The sequence below is a fragment of the Microplitis mediator genome, chromosome 10 (assembly GCF_029852145.1).
Source record: "Microplitis mediator isolate UGA2020A chromosome 10, iyMicMedi2.1, whole genome shotgun sequence".
Taxonomy (NCBI): Eukaryota; Metazoa; Arthropoda; class Insecta; order Hymenoptera; family Braconidae; genus Microplitis; species Microplitis mediator.
The window spans coordinates 18,501,808-18,523,679 of NC_079978.1; the positions used below are offsets into that span (position 1 = coordinate 18,501,808).

Below are 21,872 nucleotides of genomic sequence, written 5' to 3' on the forward strand. Positions count from 1 at the left end.
TGTCGTTTTCGTCGCGCACCCTGCCAATAGACATACAAATACACGGAGTGATCAGGTAGTAGTTCCCTAATCAAGCACTGGGTCTCTTACCTTGGTAGTTATTACAGTTTCATATAAGACTTTTTATCATATCTGCATCGAAAGTTCTAATTCCTGCCCTGTATATAGGGAAGAAAGTCTTCTTTTCTTTTATAAAAAAAACAATTGATGACAATTAGTGTATGCGCCATTCTTCTCACAAACAGTGGTAAAAATTTAAACTTTCAGGTACATCTAGTGAAAATACTGCACACCCTGATATTCCACCTGTATAATTTCCTGTATTTTTGAACGCTGCTACCGGCCGCCCAAAATAACCATCCTAAATATTGAGCACTGTCACGGGCTAGCCCAATAATTTATCCTGACCTGGGCAATGCCACCGTCAAAGCGTGAATATGCGTTAGCAGAACCCAGTTCATTGCTTCGCAATTGAGTTGTGCAATAGTTGATAATTAAATTGAAAACGATACAAATGTTTGATAAGATGAATTTTGAAAGCGCACAGTTAATTTATTTTTACTGAGATAAAAGTTAAAATAATTTTCACTAATTTAATAGTGAAAAATTACGTCACTCGCAAAATAGAGAATTTTTTAACTTTTTAGTCTGACACTACGATCAGTGCAAATTGAAACTATTAATTGATTTTGAAAACTGTACTAGTTTAGTAATTAGAAAATGAGCGGCTGTTTGATTTAGTGAAAATTTCTCTAATTAATTTTCAGAAAGTTTATTACAGATAATAATTTGAATCAACGTAATATAACTTCTGCACACCTCAAGCGCAAAAGTGCTGAAGGTGTTTCATGAACAGTTTTTTTTCCGACTATTTTTTTCACAAAAATATTTCTACACTCTTTTAATTACACCAAAATAGGTCAAGTTGTATAGTAGCATATATATTTTATTAAGGAATAATTTGAACCTAATATTAAGTCGATTCGTTATTTTATTGGTTTAAAATTAATTATTTCAACTCAAGAAACCAGTGCTGCCAATTGTTACGTATGAAACTTCGTAAACACGATAACTTTCGATAGACGCAATTAATCGGCCTAACTTTTTTTTTATTATCTTTGTATTTTTTATCACAAGAATCCTATGGAAAATCACTATCTGAATCCTTTTAGTTTAATTGTAATTAATTAAAAACGTAAAACTGATTATTCACGAAAAATTTAGCTGCCATTTTTATTTTTACTGTTATTATTTTTTTCATTTTTTCTCGCCACCAACTACTGGCAGCAGCACTAGCGCGTAACAGGTTTGAAAAAAAGAGCGACATCTAAGACAAAAAAGCGGGATATTTAAAAAAAAATATTAAACTGAAAATAAGAAATGAAAAAATCAAATTGATAATTTATAAGTTGAATAAAAATTCATAATAAATTAATTTTACAAAATAAAAGTAATGATTAAAAATAGAGTTTTCTGTACTCTTGGCTTTTATTTTAATAGAATAAAACAGCAAGAAAATGAATCGAAAAACAAATTTTAAGGTGTCTGAGAAAAATTGGTTTCTACTTTTTTCTAGGCAATTTTTCAATTTTTATCTTCATAAAATCCTTCCTTAGACTTCAACGAATATTAAAAAAAAAATTAGTCGAATTGATCCATACGTTCTTGAGTTTTGCGCATAACAATACATTTAGCCATTCATTTTTATCCATAATTAATTTCAATTAATGGTTGAAAAGAAACAAAATGCAACATGACATTTTAAATTATTTTATTAATTACAATAATTATTTTTTTGTCATTAACGTTATTATTATTAATGATTGAAAATATACTCTTGCAATAATATGAACTTTAAATATTTTTGTACTAACATTTGTGTAATAACATATTTCATTTTATTTATAATCCTTTAAAAAGTAAATTACTTCCAGTTATTTTCAAACGCAATTAATATTTTTGAGCGCTCAGTTTATTCGAATCAAAAAAAAATTAATTTTAATTTATTAATAAAATACATTCCAATTATAAATATATCGTGTTATTATTTATTGTTTCAAATTTCTTTTTTTTTTTTTTATATTTTTTTCAATTCTAATTTTATAATTTTGAAAAAACGTGCGAGTTTTTTTCGAATCAAATAATTCTCAAATTTGAATTATTCGGTCCAATTTGAAACTTTTTGAGACATTAACGGATTACTTGCTACGAATTTTGAATATTCAATTTTCGACTCACGTCTGATAAAATATAAAAATTATTTACAATATTTATTCAATTTTAATTTTCAAAACTAAAGTCCATGTAATTAAAAATTCAAATTTTCGAAAAATTCCTCGGTTTTTAAATTAGTCAGAAATTTTCGAATTACTTATAACTTTTAGATCTCGAATATTTTATTCAAATCTTAACTTACGTCTGATAAATTATTTTCATTTTTTTTTTTTTTACAATAATTCGAATTTTTCGAAAAATTCACAAACTGACAAATTTGAAAATTAGAATTTTGATATTCGATTCAATACAACGAATTCATAATTGCCAATTATTCGCACGTCAATAATAAATATTGAATTATTTAAAATTTAATAACAATTTGAATTTTTGAAAAATTAATAAATTTACGGATAATTCAAAATTACAAATTATTCGATTAAATTTTTGAATTAATATTTGATTTGACTTAAATAATTAATTAGATGAATTATTCACACCCTCAGAGAAGTATTTCTTAGCGCAAGAAATTTTTTTTCGCCTCAAGAAAACTTTTGCATTATGAATTAAAAAGGAAAATTTTCTTGGATCAAGAAATTATCTTTTGAGTCGAGAAGTTCTAAGAAAATTTTTTTTTTCATTTCTTAATTCAAAATTTTTCTTGAACTAAGAAAATTTTCTAGTCCTAAGAAAATTTCTGTTCTATTACATCGTGAAAAATTTTTTTTGCGTCAAGAAATTTTTTCTAGTCCGAAGAAAATTTTTGTTTTTATTTCTTAATGCAAAATTTTTCTTGAGCTAAGAAATTTTTTCTATTTCTCAGAAAATTTTTGCTTTCATTTCTTAATTCAAAATTTTTCTTGCGTCAAGAAATTTTCTAGTCCTAAGAAAATTTCTGTTTTATTTCATAGTGAAAAATTTTTCTTGTGTCAAGAAATTTTTTTTATTCCTCAGAAAATTTTTGCTTTCAGTTTTTAATTCAAAATTTTTCTTGCGCCAAGAAATTTTCTAGTCCTAAAAAAATTTCTGTTTTCATTTCATAATAAAAAATTTTTCTTGCTCCAAAAAATCATTTTTTTCTGTGCACTAAAAATTTACACAAATTTTTCATATTGTATTTATATATTTAATATGTTTCATAATCATATACAAATATATGACTATTTTTAACACATAATTTAAAATTTTTTATAACATTCGCGCCCATTTCTCGCTCAATTGAACTAAAAAATTGTATCCTTGTCTCAAAAGTCAGTAAATAAAATTTGAAAAAAATTAAATTCCAAAGATTCAATCAATGAAATTTCATTTAACAGTAAAATTATAAATAAATTAATTACTAAACAGTATCAGATAAATTAAAAATAAATGTAATTTTTATAAAATTCAAATAATTTATTTAAATTTTGTATTTTTACGGCAAGCTTTTAACATTTACTTTATAATTGATTTAATAACAATAACCAACAACTAACAATCATAAACATTCGCTCAAAAATATATAAACATTAATCAATTATTTATTTTTTTAAAGTTATTTAATCAGTAGTTAATATATTATTTATTAATTATCAAGGACCAATGATTAATGACTCAAACTAAAAAATAAAACTAGAAACTCTCGTCTACCTTCGTACTAAACTAAATTTAAATATAAAATTACTAAAAATAATAAATATAAAAAAAAATGTTTTATTTTATATTTATTTTTTAATTAATACCCATAACCACAATTTGTTTATTCGAAATTGAGTCCAAACTACATCTAGATCATTCAGTCAAAGCCACAATTAATAATAATAAAAGAATATTAATAATAAAACGAGAGTTTTTATTTTAGTATTTATATTATCAACGTACTCTATTTTATTTATTCTCTTAAACTATCATTCGTTATACTGCTGACAAATTTTTTTATTACACAAATTTAATTATAAAAAAAAAATACATTTTTTTTTATAAAGAAAATTTTTAGATGAATTTTAATTACAGTATTGAATTTATTTTTATAACGATTTTTTTATAGTTTACATAACAATAGTATATTATTTATATATTTATATATATATATATATATATATATATATATATAGATTTTTTTATTTGTGTCTAAATTAGGCTGTTAATTTACAGCAAAGTTTTTTTTCACTGTTTAAAATCATTTGTAAAAAGTAAACAAAATTGGTACACAGTAAAAAATATTGTGTGTTAAAATCGGTTTGTGTTAAATCAATAGTTTTTACTTTAAAATTTCAAATCTATGTACTATTTAACACTTTAGAAATGTTACTTAGTACAAAAATTGTAGTTATCAAGATTTATTAAGTGTTACTTTTAAATTAACACAAAACTTATGTTAAAGTCGATCGATAGTCACGGAAAAGTTATCAGGAAAATAAAAGTGAAATGGACATTTTATTAATGTCAATTTAACTTAAAAATTTTAATTATTCATATTTAAAATTTACCATTTACTAAAAGCTGGAATTTTTATCATTTTAATAAAAAATATTTAGATAACTAAATATATTATAATTTCGAACTATTTCATGTAATGTTAAAAATATCGCGTTACAAATGCCATAAGGGCGTACCAAAAAATTTTTTTTCGGGAAACAACGTATTTTTACTTGAAACGCGTAGAAATGACGAAAAAAAAAATTTTTCAAATTTGAAATTAACTTTGATCACTTTATTTGTAATTGAGAGTGATCATTTTGAATAAAAGTAGGTTTTTTAATTTCTAAAACGAGTTTCAACAAATGATTGTCTCAAATAATTCTTTTAGCCCACAGAAATTAGCCAAATCGGCGGTGCCAACTGGAAATTGATCGAAAAATAATAATTTTTTGAAATTTCGATACCAAGTAGGATAATAAGAAATTGTAACAAGTATCTAATGGCGGTCTCAATTTGTTTATAAATAATAGGCAAACAAAAAAAACGTAAATTAAAAATTAAATATCTCTGAAACTATCAATCTGGCGGGTTAAGTTTTCATATAAAATTTGTAGAGCTTAATAAAATCTACAATTTTGCTTTTGGTTAAATCCCCGTCAGACTGATAGTTTATTAGTTATTAACAATCGAAGTTTTATAACCAAATTGAGCTAGCAAGCTGAAAAATCAACCGATTTCATTTTTTCTTTTTTCCACATATTTCTGGTAATAAAAGGAACATTTTTAACATTTTTCAAAAATTTTGTCTCAAAAATTTGATTTTTAAAAATCAAAAAACCGCTTTTTCTTTGGAAGCCAATATCTCCGAAACTAAATTTACTACAGCACTCGCACCTATTCTAAAAAATCTAGAATTTAATTGCGAAAAACTCGGCTATTTTGAAAAAAATTAATTTTTGATTGGGGTCAAATAATAGCGAGTTGAACGCGAGCGGATTTTCGATAAAGCCAGCACGTTCGCTACCCGGACTGATGGTAGAGGGGGAACTCAACAGTAGTGCTCAACTGATATTTTGGTATTTTTTTCGGGATACGCCCTTATGGCATCAGTAACGTGAAATGATCTCTCTGGCGAATCCGAATCATGGTAAATTACGGTGATTACCGTAAATAATGGCAATGACTGTAATTTACGGTATTCAGAAGAACTATGGTAAAATATGACATTTTACAGTAAACTGTAGTATTTTACGGTAAATGTACCGTATTTTACCATAAATGTGCGGCAAGCTAGGGGTATTTTACCGTTAAAGTACGATGACATTGCGCTATTTCTTCGTGAATGCCCTAGCAGATCTGAATTACGGTAAATTACGGCAATTGCGGTAATCTACCGTAATTCGCGGTTAATTGCGGTAATTTGCCGCGGTTGACGGTAAAAAGATCGCAATTTACCGTAAATTATCGCATTTTTACCGTAAAGTACGGTAATTATGGTGGGTACAGTAAATTGCGGTAAATACCGTAATTTACCGTAATTTCGCCGAAAATCTACGGTAATTTACCGCAATTACGGTAAATTCCCGTAGATTTTCGGCAAAATTACGGTAAGTTGCGGTAATTTACGGTAAATTGCTGTAATTTACCGTAATTCGGATCTGCTAGGGAACAGATTTCTTTACGATTTGAATAATATCCAGCACTACACAATACCAAATCTTAAAGACACGGTACCGAAATGTCAAGTAAAGACAGTTGTTTACAGTCAAATATCCGATTATCAACAGACATTCCAGTGAAATGCTTCACATTACAGTAAAATACAGCAAATTTACCGCAATTATATGGTGAAATACCGCAATTTTACAAAACTTCTACGGTAAAGTACTGCACTGTTACCACAACTTTACGGTAAAAATGCGGCATTTTTACCGTAAACTACCGTACTTTCACCGCAACATTGCCGCATATTTACCGCAGCTTCACCGCAAATTTGCCGTAGATTACCGTAATTTACCGTAGATTACCGTAATTAACGGTAAATCACTGTATTTACCGTGATTCGGATCCGCTAGGGTAGGATGTGCGGATTTTCTGCAAAATTACAGTATCTTACCGTAAAGTCAAGCATTGTACCGTGTTTACGGTAAAAATGCCTTAAATTATGGTAAATTGCCGCAATTTACGGTAAACTACCGTGGATTGCTGTAATCTGCCGTAGCACTATGGAATTATACATCAAAATACGGTAAATTTACCGTAATTCGGATCCACTAGAGCTGTGTTAAAAGATAATACAAATATTGTGCAGATCATTTTTAACACACAAATTGTGTCGACTTTTAACACAATATTTTATACAATGTAGCGTAAGTCTATTATTAGAATTTTATAGTCTTATAATTTTAAAACATTTTTTTTTTTTGAAATACAGAAATAGATTTTTTTGTGGATTTCCTATCATCAAATAATTGTCTGAGTTTAAAATTAATTACGAAAAAAACATTCAGTAAAAAATTCTTTAAAAAAATTTTTTTAATTCAGGCATTTTAAAATAATAGATATTTATGTCACACCGACACAAAGTGGAAATTTATCAGAAAATCACGATGTTGCCTTATGAGTTTAATGAAACCTAAAGTACAAGACATCCGACTTTTTTTTGTATCTTTACGGTAAATGATAAGACAGCAGAATTATTTATTATTTTTTTTTTTTTTCAATTCAGACAAAATAATTTTTAACAGTGAATAGGAAAAAAAATGTCTTAAAATGACAGTATACATTTATTTATAGAAGTATTCAACTTGTATTAATTTACATGTAAACGGAAATTTATCAGAAGAGAGGTTAGGATGGAATGTGATTTTTTTTTCTTGTTCGATTGATATTGCTGATATTTATAGTAATATTTATTTACGTTATTTATATATTTATTATTATTATTATTTAAGTATATGGTGCTATTTACATTTAAAAATTACTAAATAATTTTAAGAAATAGAAAAATATTTCGTAACAAAAAAAAACGTCTTAATTAATAATATTAATTTTTTAAAAATTGCACGAGTAAACGAAATTAATTATGAGGAAAAAGACCCTAAGCCCGACCACTACTGCGGCTGCTCAATTTCAAAACACAGTAAGGGACAAATTTTCTAAAATCGATTTTTTAAGATTTTTATTTGCAGTGGAGTCTTGTGAATATGATTCGATTCATGTTTCAAAAATTTTATTTTTGTCGGCTACTGTTTTGAAATTGGGCAGCCGACTAGTCACTCACTTTAACTGATTAATGCGTTTTTATAATGAAAAAAAATATTTCAAGTTCAAATTTAGGTTACGTTAAATTCTCTAATAATTGTTTTAATTACAGTCCGCGTCACTTGGATAGCTTCACCTATTTTTTTCAATATCTGATTCTTAATCAAAATTTTTTCTTCCTTCCGCAAATCATAAAAGTAATAGTTACATCCATCAGGTCCATCTAAATTTAATTTTATTTCATCTAAAAAAATTACTTGTAGCCATTTATCTATCCAACTCATATGTTCTTTTACAAACAAAAGTCGTGCTGATGTGTGTTTTTGATTCAAAGCCGATTTTTTATTCAATTTCATTCTCTTTAGATGCTTTGACCGTCTTATCACTCTTGTTAGGTTCCATGACAACTGATCTCAGACAACTGATCCCCGACAAGTGATCACACGACAATTGATCACACGACAATTGATCCCACGGGCAACTGATCCCACAAACAACTGGTACAACTGACAACTGATCCCACCAATCTCATATAATATGATGTTACACATATTTTTATATCTTACATTAATAATAATACTTAATTATTTTCACAATAATAATGAATATAATTTTATTTGAAGATTAATAATTACTCTCTAAACATGAATTAGTGTAAATTGCATTAATTACGTTAGTGAAGCAGTATTCACTTAATAATCAGTGTATTCAAATAACAAATCAGTGAATTCTCACTAATAAATTTAGTACTATAATTTTTACTAGCAAATTAGTGATTTTCACTACTGAACTAGCGATATTTTCATAATTTTTACAATTGAAACTGTTATTCACTTCTTAATTTATGAATTACACAATTTCACTAGTAACTTTAACTAGAAAATAATTAAATATTTTACTAGATATAAATATAATTAATAATTATGGTACTATTTTTTAAAATTTTAATAAAAACTTTCAAAATAAAAAAAAATAGAAGTTCCCATATTCACTTTTTAATTTAGTGGATTCTCATATTCACTGATCAAATCAGTGAATTCTAATATTCACATATTCATTAAGTGAATATTCACTAATTCTGCGTGGTACGTTTGTAGCATTGACAATTAGTGAATATTCACTTGAAATTAGTGAAAAATCACTAATTCATATTTAGAGAGTAGTTTCACAATAATATTAAATATTAATTCATTTTAAAATCCATAAATATTTACACAATAATAATATATATTGATTTATTTTAAAATCTATAGTTAATATTATATATTCAATATTTTATAATTAAAAAGGCATAATATATTTTATTTTCGAATATCGCTGCATCTTGTGAATACGTATTACATGCGATCGGTGGGATCTATTGTCAGTTGGACCAGGTGTCATTGGGATCAGTTGTCGGTGGGATCAGATGTCGGTGGGATCAATTTTTAGGGATCACTTGTCGTTGTATCAAATTACTGGGATCAGGTGACTGCACACCCTTTTGTTACAGTTGAAATAGATGCTGCTGTTCCAACTTCTGCCGCTATTTGCTTCAGTCTTAATGGAATTAGATGCCGCGCGAATTATCATTCGACGTTCCCTTGGCGTTGTTGCGAATTTCGTTCGACCTTTATAATTTTTTCCGTAGTTTTCATTGTTTTTCACGAAATTATTAATAACTTTAGCACTTCTATTCACTCTTCTAGCGATTTCATGATGAGAAAAAATTTTGATTAAGTAAAAAATTAATTTTATTAATTTCTTCAATACTTAACATTTTATTGCGCCCCATTTTATATAGTAACCAATTTTGGTGTTTCAAATCGATTTTAATTTTTTCACTACGCTATAAAATTGCAACATAATAATACGAAAATGAAACTTATTAGTTCCTTTGCGCAATAAATTTGACTGAGGCTATCCATGTGACGAACTGCCGACCAGTGGCATGTCCCCCTCACGATATCCTCGCTTTGTTTCTCGAACACTAACAACATATCTTGTTCTGTCTTAAATAAGTAATATAAAATATACATATAATTTTATACATCAGCGAGTAAAGAATCAGTCATTGAAAAAAAATAGGTGAAGCTATCCAAGTGACGCGGACTGTAAATTAAAAATACATTGCAAAAAAAATTTTTTTTTCAATTTCTAAATTTCATGTCTCGATAACTAAACTAGATATCGAAAAATTTTACTCTTTAAAAAAATTTTAATTTCGTCGAGTTCTACAAAAATCCGCGATCATTTGGTGGCGCCACGGAAACCGTAGCCGTGCATAGTTTTAAAATTCAACACAAATAGTCTGTGTTTAAAAATAATAAATATCGTGTGGGCCATTTTTAACATACAAATTATGTTGATTTCAACACAGTATTTTTTACTGTACTCCAAAAAATGATTTTTCATTTCATTTCCCAATTTATATTGAGTGGTTTAATTTCCCGTGAAAAGTGAGCGGGTCCTTTGGGTCTTTTACCTTAACAGTAAAATTATTTTAACGAATTAAAATAAAAATCCATTATTATTAAATAATAATTAATAAGTGAAGGTGAATATATAGTCGATAAATTGAATTTAACAAAATATAAAAAATGATTGCGTAATTTTACATGTCGGTGTGCCCAAGTACTCGGCACACCTCCGTATCCTAAGGATCCGAAGATGATTCCAAAACTTCCAGAAGGAATGAATCGATCGGTATATTACTGATAAGACGATAGAAAAATAAGTGTTCAAGGCATTTAAGACTTATAGAACGTAGTGACGGTAAACGTAACAATAATTTAGCAAAGCGGCCTGGTTCATTTGGCCGGGTTATGCGGACATAGTCTTCCAGAGCTGCGTATACTTTTTCTCTTAGTAATTCAACTTCACTTATTGATTTCAATCCGCGTATTTCGGAATTGAATAAAATTATTGCACGCAAACAGCCTAGTTCTGTTTTATCCATTTTCATCTCACGCATTTTAGTAACAAGCTCTGATAACACGCGATCGAATATCGCACTCAATCCAGCTTGTTGGGCCGAACTTCGGTTAACAATAATATCTTTGCCAAGTACAATACCATCTTGAACGTCTATTGACCGGTGAGAAAATGCGGCTATCAGTAATTCATTCCAACCAGCACGTAGTAGTAATACTTGATCTTCGATAGGTAATGATGTGAAGTGTGGTATGTGTTTTGCCCACTCTACTAATTGAAACAGTTGTTTGTTTGTCGCTGTACAAATACTTGACACGGCATTCTGTAAATAATATTTTGAAAAGTAAATACTAATTTTTAAAATGGTTTTTTTGATTAATTCGTTGGAAATTTATCGAGGGTACGGAGAGAGAAATTTACGGTAACAATTACGATGTTTTATTCGTGATATTGTGAAAATGATCATCATATTATTGAAGTGATACCATAGTAGTATGGTAATGATTACTATATTATTATAGTAATCATTACCGGATTATCAAGAATTTCTAAGTGTTATGGTAATCGTTGCTATATTGTTGAGATAGTCATTACCATACGTGATGGTAATCATTACCATATTAGGAATTTCTGAATATTATGGTAATTATTACCATACATTATGTCAATCATTACCATTCTAGAAATGGTGATCATTATCATACGTGATGGCAACTATTTCCATATTAGGAATTTCTGAATTTTGCGGTAATCATTACCATACGTTATGATAATCATTACCATTCTAGCTATGGTGATCATTACCATACATTATGGTAATCATTACCATATCATTAGGAATTTCTAAATGTTAAGGTAATCCTTACTATACTATTGTGTTAATTATTACCATGCCAACTATAGTAATTATTACCATTTTATTAAGAATTTCTAAATGTTATGGTGATTTTTACTATACTATTGTGCTAATCATTACCATACTAACTATAGTAATTACTACCATTTTATTAAGAAGTTCTAAATGTTATGGTAAGTTTTACTATACGATTGTGGTAATCATTACCATACTAACTATGGTAATTCTTACCAAACATGATGGTAATCATTACCATTTTATGAAGAATTTCTGAATGTTATGGTGATCTTACCATACTATTGTGGTAATCCTTACTATACTACTCTGTTAATCATTACCATCATGTATGGTAAGCATTGTCATACATGATGGTAATGATTACCATACTAACTATGGTAATCATTACCATTTTATGAGGAATTTCTGAATGTTATGGTGATTCTTACCATACTATTGTGGTTATCCTTACTGTACTATTGTGTTAATCATTACCACGCCAACTATGGTAATGCTTACCATACATGATGGTAATCATTACCATACTAACTATAGTAATCATAATCATTTTATGAAAAATTTTTGAATGTTATGGTGATTCTTACCGTACTATTGTGGTAATCCTTACTATACTACTGTGTTAATCATTACCATGCTAACTATGGTAATTACTACCGTTTTATTAAGAAGTTCTAAATGTTATGGTGATTCTTACCATACTATTGTGGTTATCCTTACTATACTATTGTGATAATCATTACCATCATGTGTGGTAAGCATTATCATACATGATGGTAATCATTACCATACTAACTATAGTAATCATAATCATTTTATGAAAAATTTTTGAATGTTATGGTGATTCTTACCGTACTATTGTGGTAATCCTTACTATACTACTGTGTTAATCATTACCATGCTAACTATGGTAATTACTACCGTTTTATTAAGAAGTTCTAAATGTGATGGTGATTTTTACTTTACTATTGTAGTAATCCTTACTATACTATTGTGATAATCATTACCATCATGTGTGGTAAGCATTATCATACATGATGGTAATCATTACCATACTAACTATGGTAATCATTACCATTTTATCAGGAATTTCTGAATGTTATTGTGATAATCATTACCATCATGTATGGTAGCATTGCCATGCATGATAGTAATCATTACCATACTATGGTAATCATTACCATTTTATGAGAAATTTCTGAATGTTATGGTGATTCTTGCAATACTATAGTGGTAATCCTTACTACACTATTGTGAAAATCATTACCATAAATTCCGGTAATGCTTACCATACATTTTAAATGTTGATAAAAAAAATAAAAAAATAAATATCACTTGTTTGCAACATTTACTTACTAATATTATTACTATAAATTTTTTAATAAAATATAAATAATTTAAAAGACTAATATGTTAATATACTGGTATATTATTAAAAATAAATAAAATGACCATGAAAGTCCATTAAAACTCAGTACTAATTACTTACTTCATAATTTCCCTGATGTTCTAATTTGCATTCAACCCGTTTTTCAGCTTCGAGAATTCGTTCAACCGGCATATCTGTATGCAAACTGCTTGTACTTTCGACTTCACTCTGGTCACGTTCCTTGGTACGCTGGCGTTCTTCTTGCACAGCCTCACGCTTCATTCCCATGGCGAGGCATTTTTGATAACGACAATATTGACAACGATTACGTTGCCGTTTGTCAATAATACATGACTTTTCTTCTCTACATGCATACGATAAATCTTTGCGTACTGTACGTTTGAAAAAACCTTTGCAGCCTTCACAGCTGTAACATTTTAATAATTAAAAAAAAATTATAATTTAATAAATTAATTACAGGCATGACTAAAAATAAATATTTCGATACACGGAAATAATTTTTTGATGAAAATTACTCTGCAATTTCGAGTAATCATGGGCCATTCCAAAAAATAGTATTTTTATTTAAACTTTTAATATTTTTCGTTGAAATATTTATATCACTAGACTATATTTTCCTCTACTAGTGAGTAATTTTTAACAGCACCCGGGAAAAACGGATTATATATGGTCATATATAGATCATATATGGTCATATATAGATCATATATGGTCATATATAGATCATACATGGGACATATATGACGATACATGGGAATATATAGTTTTCGATTGTTATTGTATATGAATATATATAACTATATATAGGTATATATAATAATATATGGTAATACATAAAAGTGAACATGAAAATTTCTTACATCTCGATATCATACACATCGAATATCAATCAACCAATTTTTACTGTAATAACAATAATCAATCAACCAATATCATTATATTTTGCTTTTTCGAAAAGGATTATATTCTTTCAATCTTAAGTAGCACAACTAAACTTTGTTGTAACTGTCGGTCGCATAGCCTAGTCGTCAAAGCGTCGGTCTCTCGTACGGAAGGTCTCGGGTTCGAATCCTACTGAAGCGGGTGCGGTCATTAATAAGTCTAGCGTTTTTTCTCTGAATTAAAATTTCCAATTTGATTAGGAATTCAATTATTCGCAGGTCTGATAATCTCTGCGTTGCCAAAATAATTATAAAAAAAAAAAAAAAAATTTTTTCAATTCAGTTAAAATTTCTATACATAGTCATATCAAGTCATATAGGGCCATGTCAAGCTATATATAGTCATATCAAACTATATATGCCCATAGATTGTCAATGTCTATACATAGTCAGGTCAAGTTATATATAGTCTTATCAAGCTATATATGGCCGTATAAAATTATATATTGTTATGTATCGCCAATTTCTATATATGGCCATATATGTCGCATTTATATATGGCCATATATAACTCGTTTTACCCGGGCAGATAAAGTGGTATAATTGTATGATTTTATACTCTGTTGGGATCCCCTATTTAATCGATTATTGTGAATACTTTTTCTGAATCTACAAATTTTTATTCTACATGTAATAATTTTTACTCCCCAATATATCATTTCTTTAAACCTATTGATGTTATGATGAAAAATTACTTGTACTTCGAAGATAACTTCTAATCTATTGAAGTATTTTTTACTCTAAACTGCAAAGTGATAATTCAGTAGTCTTCGTTAATCTTCGGTTAATATCGGCTACGATTAAATGTCTTTTATTTTGCTCGCGACAACTTAAATGTTACGCACACAAAAGTATGCTTGGAAAAAAGACGATCTCTGTATCTCTCTATAACTTAATATTTATTTTAAAATTTAAAAAAATTTTGTATCTTTTCTTCTTCAACACAATACGAGTAATTTTTTTTCTTTTTCAAAATATTTATTTTAAGTCATATTCTAATGCGATTAGATGGTTTTAGATTTTTTATAGAAATTTCAACCTATTAATTGTAATTTTTATTTTAATTCAATATAAATTTTATAAAATGGATCATCAACTTTTTATCATAACCTACGAGTAAAAATTGAATTAGAGAGAATTTATTAAGACAGCCGCTAGGGGTAATTTTTACTCGTAATTGTGAGTAAAAATTAATCTGATTGATTTTTACTCACTGAAAGAGTAAAATTTCGTAATTCAAAAGTAAAAAGTCGCAATGGCCCAACATTACTCGATTTAGAGTAATTTTTATAATCAACAACATGGCAATATTCATACAAAAATTCTTTCCGTGTAGTAAAAACAAATTAAGGATAATTTGGTCATTAGTTCTTTTCATATAATTAAATGTTAACATCATCAAAGTTTTTTTCTTTTTTTTTTTTTTGACATTCAAGTAAAAATAATGAATCGTCATCTAGATTCTTAGTGAGTGGTATTGCTCAATTAGACGTAGGCATTGGAACGAATCTTAACTCATGTTCTTAGCGGTTGTAGGAAGTACGGGTGGGTAGATTCACTCTGGACTCTGGATGACTCTATCAAGTCCAAGGTTAGTTGCTAACTATAAAAGCGACACTAATTTACAATTATTTTAACTTAATTTATGTAATATTTATTTATTTTTATTGTTTTCTTATAACTCAAGTTATTAATGACAAAAAAAAACGTATTTTTAAAAATTAAGAGTATAACTAAAAATACTTGAATACAGAATATCAAAATAACATGCAAATATATAACATGAAGAGGTTTAATTATTTAAATTGCTAAGTGTAGGTAGTTTTACTAATTAAAGATTTAATGAATTAATTTATGGGTATCGTATAGTTTGGCCGACATGATATATAATACATATTTTTAATGACTTACATGGAAATTTGATAGATTATATCTCATTATTTAATTTCAAAGTTGTTCGATTCTATAGAACTTGATTTGAGGTTTTAATAATCGGAAATTAATTATCACAAGTATACGTCACATATATTTACATATATATATATATTAGATTGTGCTAAAAAAATCGACAGTTTTTTTTTTGATTTTACGAAAATAATTGTTTGAGATGATGACCAAAAAACGTGAAATTCGAGCTCTTAATTTTGGACCGCCTCATCGCAAATTTTGATTTCCCATTTAAATAACATGGGAAAAATTTAACAATATTAACATTTCTCAAACATCAATCTTTTAAATTCGACAAATAATAATTAAAGCACGACATACGAAATTCCTTAAAAATACATTGATTTGCACAGTCTCTTGGAAGTTTGTTCCACGCCCTTATTGCACTAACAATGAACGACTTATCATATTTAACACTGTGACAATTAGGGAGTACTAGTAAGTCTTGTCTATCATCGCCTCTCCGGAGTCTAGATTCAATCGTAAATAATTCACTATGAAATAGAGGCATCTGACGCATTTTGATTGCCTTATAAATCAAGCAGCTGTAAAAGAATTCACGCCTAGTTTTTAGTGTAAGCCAGCCTAAATCACGGTAATACACGGAAAGAAAATTATGGAAGCTGTTCCCATAATTTTGTGAAATTTTTTCCTATACCATCATAGGAATTTCGACCATAAATTATGGGAGCAGTTCCTATGGTTATAGGAATGTTTCCCATATTTATAGGAATAGTTCCTATAATTATGGGAATGATACCCATAACGTTATAGGAATGGTTCCTCCAATTATAGGAACCATTCCCAGAACATTATAGGAATGGTTCCTATAATAGTATGAGAACTATTCCCATAATATTATAGGAATGGTTCCTATAATGGTAAAGGAATAGCTCCTATACCATTATGGGAATGGTTCCTATAATATTACGGGAATAGTTCCTATAATATTATAGGAATGGTTCCCATAATGGTAAAGGAATAATTCCTATACCATTATGGGAATGGTTCCTATAATATTATGGGAATAGTTTCCATACTATTATAGGGATAGTTCCCATACCATTATGGGAATGGTTTCCCTATTGGTATCGGAACTATTCCCCTACCATTATGGGAATGGTTCCCATAATGGTATAGGAATTGTACCCATCATATTATAGGAATGGTTCCCATAATGGTAAAGGAATAGTTCCTATACCATTATGGGAATCATTCCCATAATGTTATGGGAATAGTTTCCATACTATTATAGGAATAGTTCGCATACCATTATAAGAATGGTTCCCATAATGATATGAGAATGGTTCCCATAATATTATGGAATTGGTTCCCATATTGGTATAGGAAATATTCCCATACCATTATGGGAATGGTTCCCATAATGGTATAGGAATTGTACTCATATTATTATAGGGATGATTCCCATAATATATGGAAATCATCCCCATAGTATTATGGGTACAATTCCCATATCATTATGGGAACTATTTCCATAATGCATAGCAAAACTTCCCATAATTTTCTTTCCGTGTACGGAGTAACATGTTCATATCTGTGTATTTTTAAAATATAGCGCACACAAGAATTTAACTTTCTTTGCATTTTCAGCTGTTGTTGTGCAGTTATATTGCTATATATTGCAGCACAATAATCAAAGATAGGCCATATTAAAGTGATAACAAGTTTTTTCCTTGCACGTAAATTAAAAATGTAACCATACATTTTTAATTAAACAAGCGTTCTCATACTTCTATAACATACATCATTCACTTGTTCAGACCATGATAATTTGTCATCTAAAATTACTCCTAGATAAAGATTAAAGATTTTTATTTCAACTGAAAGACGAGTCCCTATTATTGATTTCGCATAAAAGACGTAGACACAACAGTTTATTTTTTATATTTAACATCAATAATAAATACATTTCTTATACATTTACTAAAAGTATTGTTCATATTTATTCAAAAAATATAAACTACAAACATAAGTCATATATTTGTAACCTTGATCGAATCTTAACATATTATTGTTCTCCCAAAAAAAAATAATTAGTTATTTAAATTCACCCTTTTGATTAAAAAAATTGAGTTTTTATAAATTCATGCTGACGATCAACTTTTTTTTTTTTTTATTCAATATCACTATTGATTATATCATCAAGATGTTATTCAAGGCGTGGTTAGACAAGTAATTTTGCTATATATTATTAAATATCCATTAAAGAAATCATTTTCTAGACTGAAATTATCATTTTCCCCAGTAAATAAATAAATAATTACAATTAAAAAAAAAATGTATTTATTTAAACGTGACGTATAGATTTTGAGTTCGCATATGATGTATATAAATTTATAAATATTATGTATGACTCGAAAAATGAAAAAAAATATAAAAATCCAAGTCACGAATCGATGATTCTTAAAATTTCACAATAAATGTATGAGACTTTGAATGATATATAATAAAAAAATTAATTTGAATGAGAAATTGACAATCGGCAATGAATCAATGAATAAGTTAAATGAGAATTAAACATATATATGTATGTGTATTATATATATTTGGAGCCTATTTATCGGTTGTGCAGAAAAGGAGGCAGTTGGGTAGAGTTATTGAGCGAGTTGAGGCTGACCTTGAACTGTTTGCCCGACTACGCCAACAAATTCAAGTCCAAGTTAAGCGGGTAGAGGTAAGAGGTGAGAGGTGCAAGGGTATGATAAAGATAAGAGGGAAAAAAATTAACTAAAAAGTGTAATAAAAGAGAGTGTCTGGAATAGGGGAAAATTCAAGAGTAAATTTATCTTACATTTTTATTTTTATCATTATTATTATTATTGTTAGTCTTTGCGGGGTATAAATAGACGATTGAATCAATTAATAAATCCAATATATATGTTGTGACATTTAAGTAATTAGAAAAATATATATAGAAGGGGTAACCCCATTTTATAAGAAAAAGTTTGTTTTTTAAAGATTCCAAAATCACTTTTGTAAATATACTTGAGCATTATTTTGAATTTTTTTTCACGGTTTTCGAAAAATTTTGTAAAAAAAAAGTATGAAATCAATTTGATTTTTTTTCTTATCAGTTTACAATAAAAGAACTTCTAGTGTCAAATTACTCAGATGTGTTTCAATAATAAACTTTAAAATATTTCCTATTTTTCGAATTTTGAAATTTAATTAACTTCTAATAATTTTTTTAACTATTACTTTAATCAAAATTTAATTGCTTTTTTAAAAATATCTTCTTTGGAATTAAAACTGACTTAAATCTTTTACTTTGAAGTTAAAAATAAATAGTGATTAGCAAATAAAAAATTACCAATTTAAGGGGATACGCTACCGGACCTCTTTCTCACACTCAGAAAAATAAACGGGACTATCTTTGTTGCACTCGTTGAGTAAATGAGAATTTTAAAACAGTTTTTCTCGGAGACGAATTAGAATTTTTGGAAATACGAAATTTCTAGCCCTCTGTTAAGATTTTAAAAAACGCTAAAGACCCTCTATTTTAGGTTTCTAGTGTTGGTCCGTAAATTAAATTGAATTGAAAATCGGTTACCGTTACCCCTTAAAGTCGGTAGTTAAACTTTTTAAAAAATCTAAAGTGTCAGTCGAAAAATGTTGCTGTAATTTAGTCTCCTGGCTTAAAGAGCATCTATCAAAAAATTAAATTTTTTTTATTTATTCTTAAGATTAAATGTACTTTTTTTTTCCTATCGAAAAATGTTTTTTTTTTCGTAAATCAATTTTTTTTATCCCACACGGAAAAAAATTTACTGTTGTTGCGACTTAATAGTAAAATATAGTTACACAGTAAAAAGTTTTTGTGTCGTTGCGTCAAAAAACTTGTGTTACAAATTTTTGTGTTGAATATTTGACACTTTTATGTGTACATTTAAGATTTATTCTGTTAAATCAACCCAAAAAAGTTTTTATGTTTATATTTATTTACCTTCAGTCGAGAATTTTTTTTTTTTTGTGTGTATGTATATTAATTATAATAATTAACTGAAATATAAATTTTTATCATAATAAATATGTATACCTGTAAACTCCGTAGTGTTTGCCACTAGCACGATCGCCGCAAATTGAACACAAATGTTTGCTGCCAGATAAGGGATGATTTGGCGGATACGGTGATCCAGCTCCTGTTTTAGATTGCCCACTTGGTGAAGTGCTCAACATACTACTGTGACAGCCAACAGTAAAGGATCTAAAGTGTTTTATAATTTAAATCGTTCAATATTACGTTTAATAATTACACTAGTCAGTTTTATTATTTTTTAAATTTATTGCACACCTCGATCGCGAAGCGCTTTACTGTCACCAAATTTCCAATTTTCAAATTTGAAATTAAATATATTTTTATTTACTCTAATTAATTTTTTTCTAGTGTAATTATTAATTATTAAAAAAAATTCAAATAATTAACGATAAATTTTCGGTTAATTTGTAAAATTACTCCAAGAAAATTTAATATCTCAGGTACATTCTATTTTTATATTATAGCGCAAGCTCAGCTGGGGCATTATCGGCTTTAAATAGAAAAGTAATAATATCTTTTGAAGCTTTTGTAATTTATCTATGAATAATTGAATTTAAAAAATGACAATAAAAATTTATTGCAAACATATTTGTGTAAATTTTAATTTAAATAACAATAAATCAATTTTATTATCTTTTTATGACTAAACTAAATGACCACAGCTACAGCAGTCTCTTAAAGTGACATCACGGGTCACCGGATACTGACATCCTCGCCATTAATAGAATGCAGATTTTTGCATTTAAAAAAAAAATAAATAACAATAAAATAAAATTGTTTGCTATGTAATTTAATTGTGAAATTTACCCTGGGCTGTTTGGACCAGAAGGACTGAAATTTCCAGAATTCATAAGACTCGCAGTATCAGGTTTCATGTCAAGAGGACTCTGAGGACCTACTGAAGACATTGACATATTGCTGCTTTCGAGACTCAACCCTGTAAAAAAAATAGGTAAACAAATAAATAGCGGGTAAATATAAATAGCAAAATGACTAATGGCTGCAACTTATAGTAAATCGGAGTAGGAAAAAAAAATCAGGATCAAACATTTCAGAGTTTTTTAGTGAGACAAATGAGATTTTAATCGACGGTTAGATAAATTTATAAGGCCAATTGAGGTATCGTAAAAATACATGAAACGCAATTTAATGCATATATAATTAAATTTGCCGACGTCATTGATGTTACATTGGTTTATATACTGCTCACTTAAATGCCCTAGCCAACAAATGCGCAGCGGACATTATTTTATGTTGACAAGATTGTGATTGATGGGAGGCATCACATTTAACAAGTACTATTATTGTTTTTATAATGATGCCAATGTCTACACGGAGAGAAATTTATGGTAACCATTACCACAATATTATGCGAACCATTACTATAACATTATGGTAACCATTACAATAACATTATGTAACCATTATCATAAATATGGTAACCATTACCACATATTTGGTAACCATTACCATAATAGATAGTAAACATTACCATAAATATTGCAACCATTACCATTTATGTGGTAACCATAACCCTATTATTATAGGAACCATTACTATAACATGATGGTAACAATTTCCACATATATGGTAACCATTACCATGATATGTGGTAACCATTACTATATATACGGTAATCATGACCATAAATACAGTAACCATTACCATAAATATTGTAACCATTACCATTTATGTGGTAAGCATAACCCTATTATCATAGGAACCATTACTATAACATGATGGTAACAATTTCCACATATATGGTCACCATTACCATGATATGTGGTAACCATTACTATATATACGGTAACCATGACCATAAATACGGTAACCATTACCATAAATATTGTAACCATTACCATTTATGTGGTAACC

At 28.0% G+C, this 21,872-nt stretch overlaps 1 protein-coding gene across 5 annotated transcripts in view; it reads right to left on the bottom strand.

Annotated features, from left to right (window-relative positions):
- Nucleotides 1-2,829: 2,829 nt before the first annotated feature.
- LOC130675269 (retinoic acid receptor RXR) overlaps nt 2,830-21,872 on the bottom strand; it is a 51,314-nt gene continuing 32,271 nt past the window's right edge. For 3 of the 5 annotated variants that reach the window (XM_057480820.1, XM_057480815.1, XM_057480816.1), the window contains 4 exons: nt 20,805-20,934; nt 19,998-20,165; nt 13,152-13,458; nt 2,830-11,113 (listed from right to left, as the gene is read on the bottom strand). In XM_057480820.1, the coding sequence (XP_057336803.1) occupies nt 10,514-11,113; nt 13,152-13,458; nt 19,998-20,165; nt 20,805-20,934 (1,205 nt within the window). In that variant the 3' untranslated portion in view covers nt 2,830-10,513. The remainder of the gene's footprint in view (nt 11,114-13,151; nt 13,459-19,997; nt 20,166-20,804; nt 20,935-21,872) is intronic. The other 2 variants (XM_057480819.1, XM_057480818.1) reach the window with 2 other exon arrangements.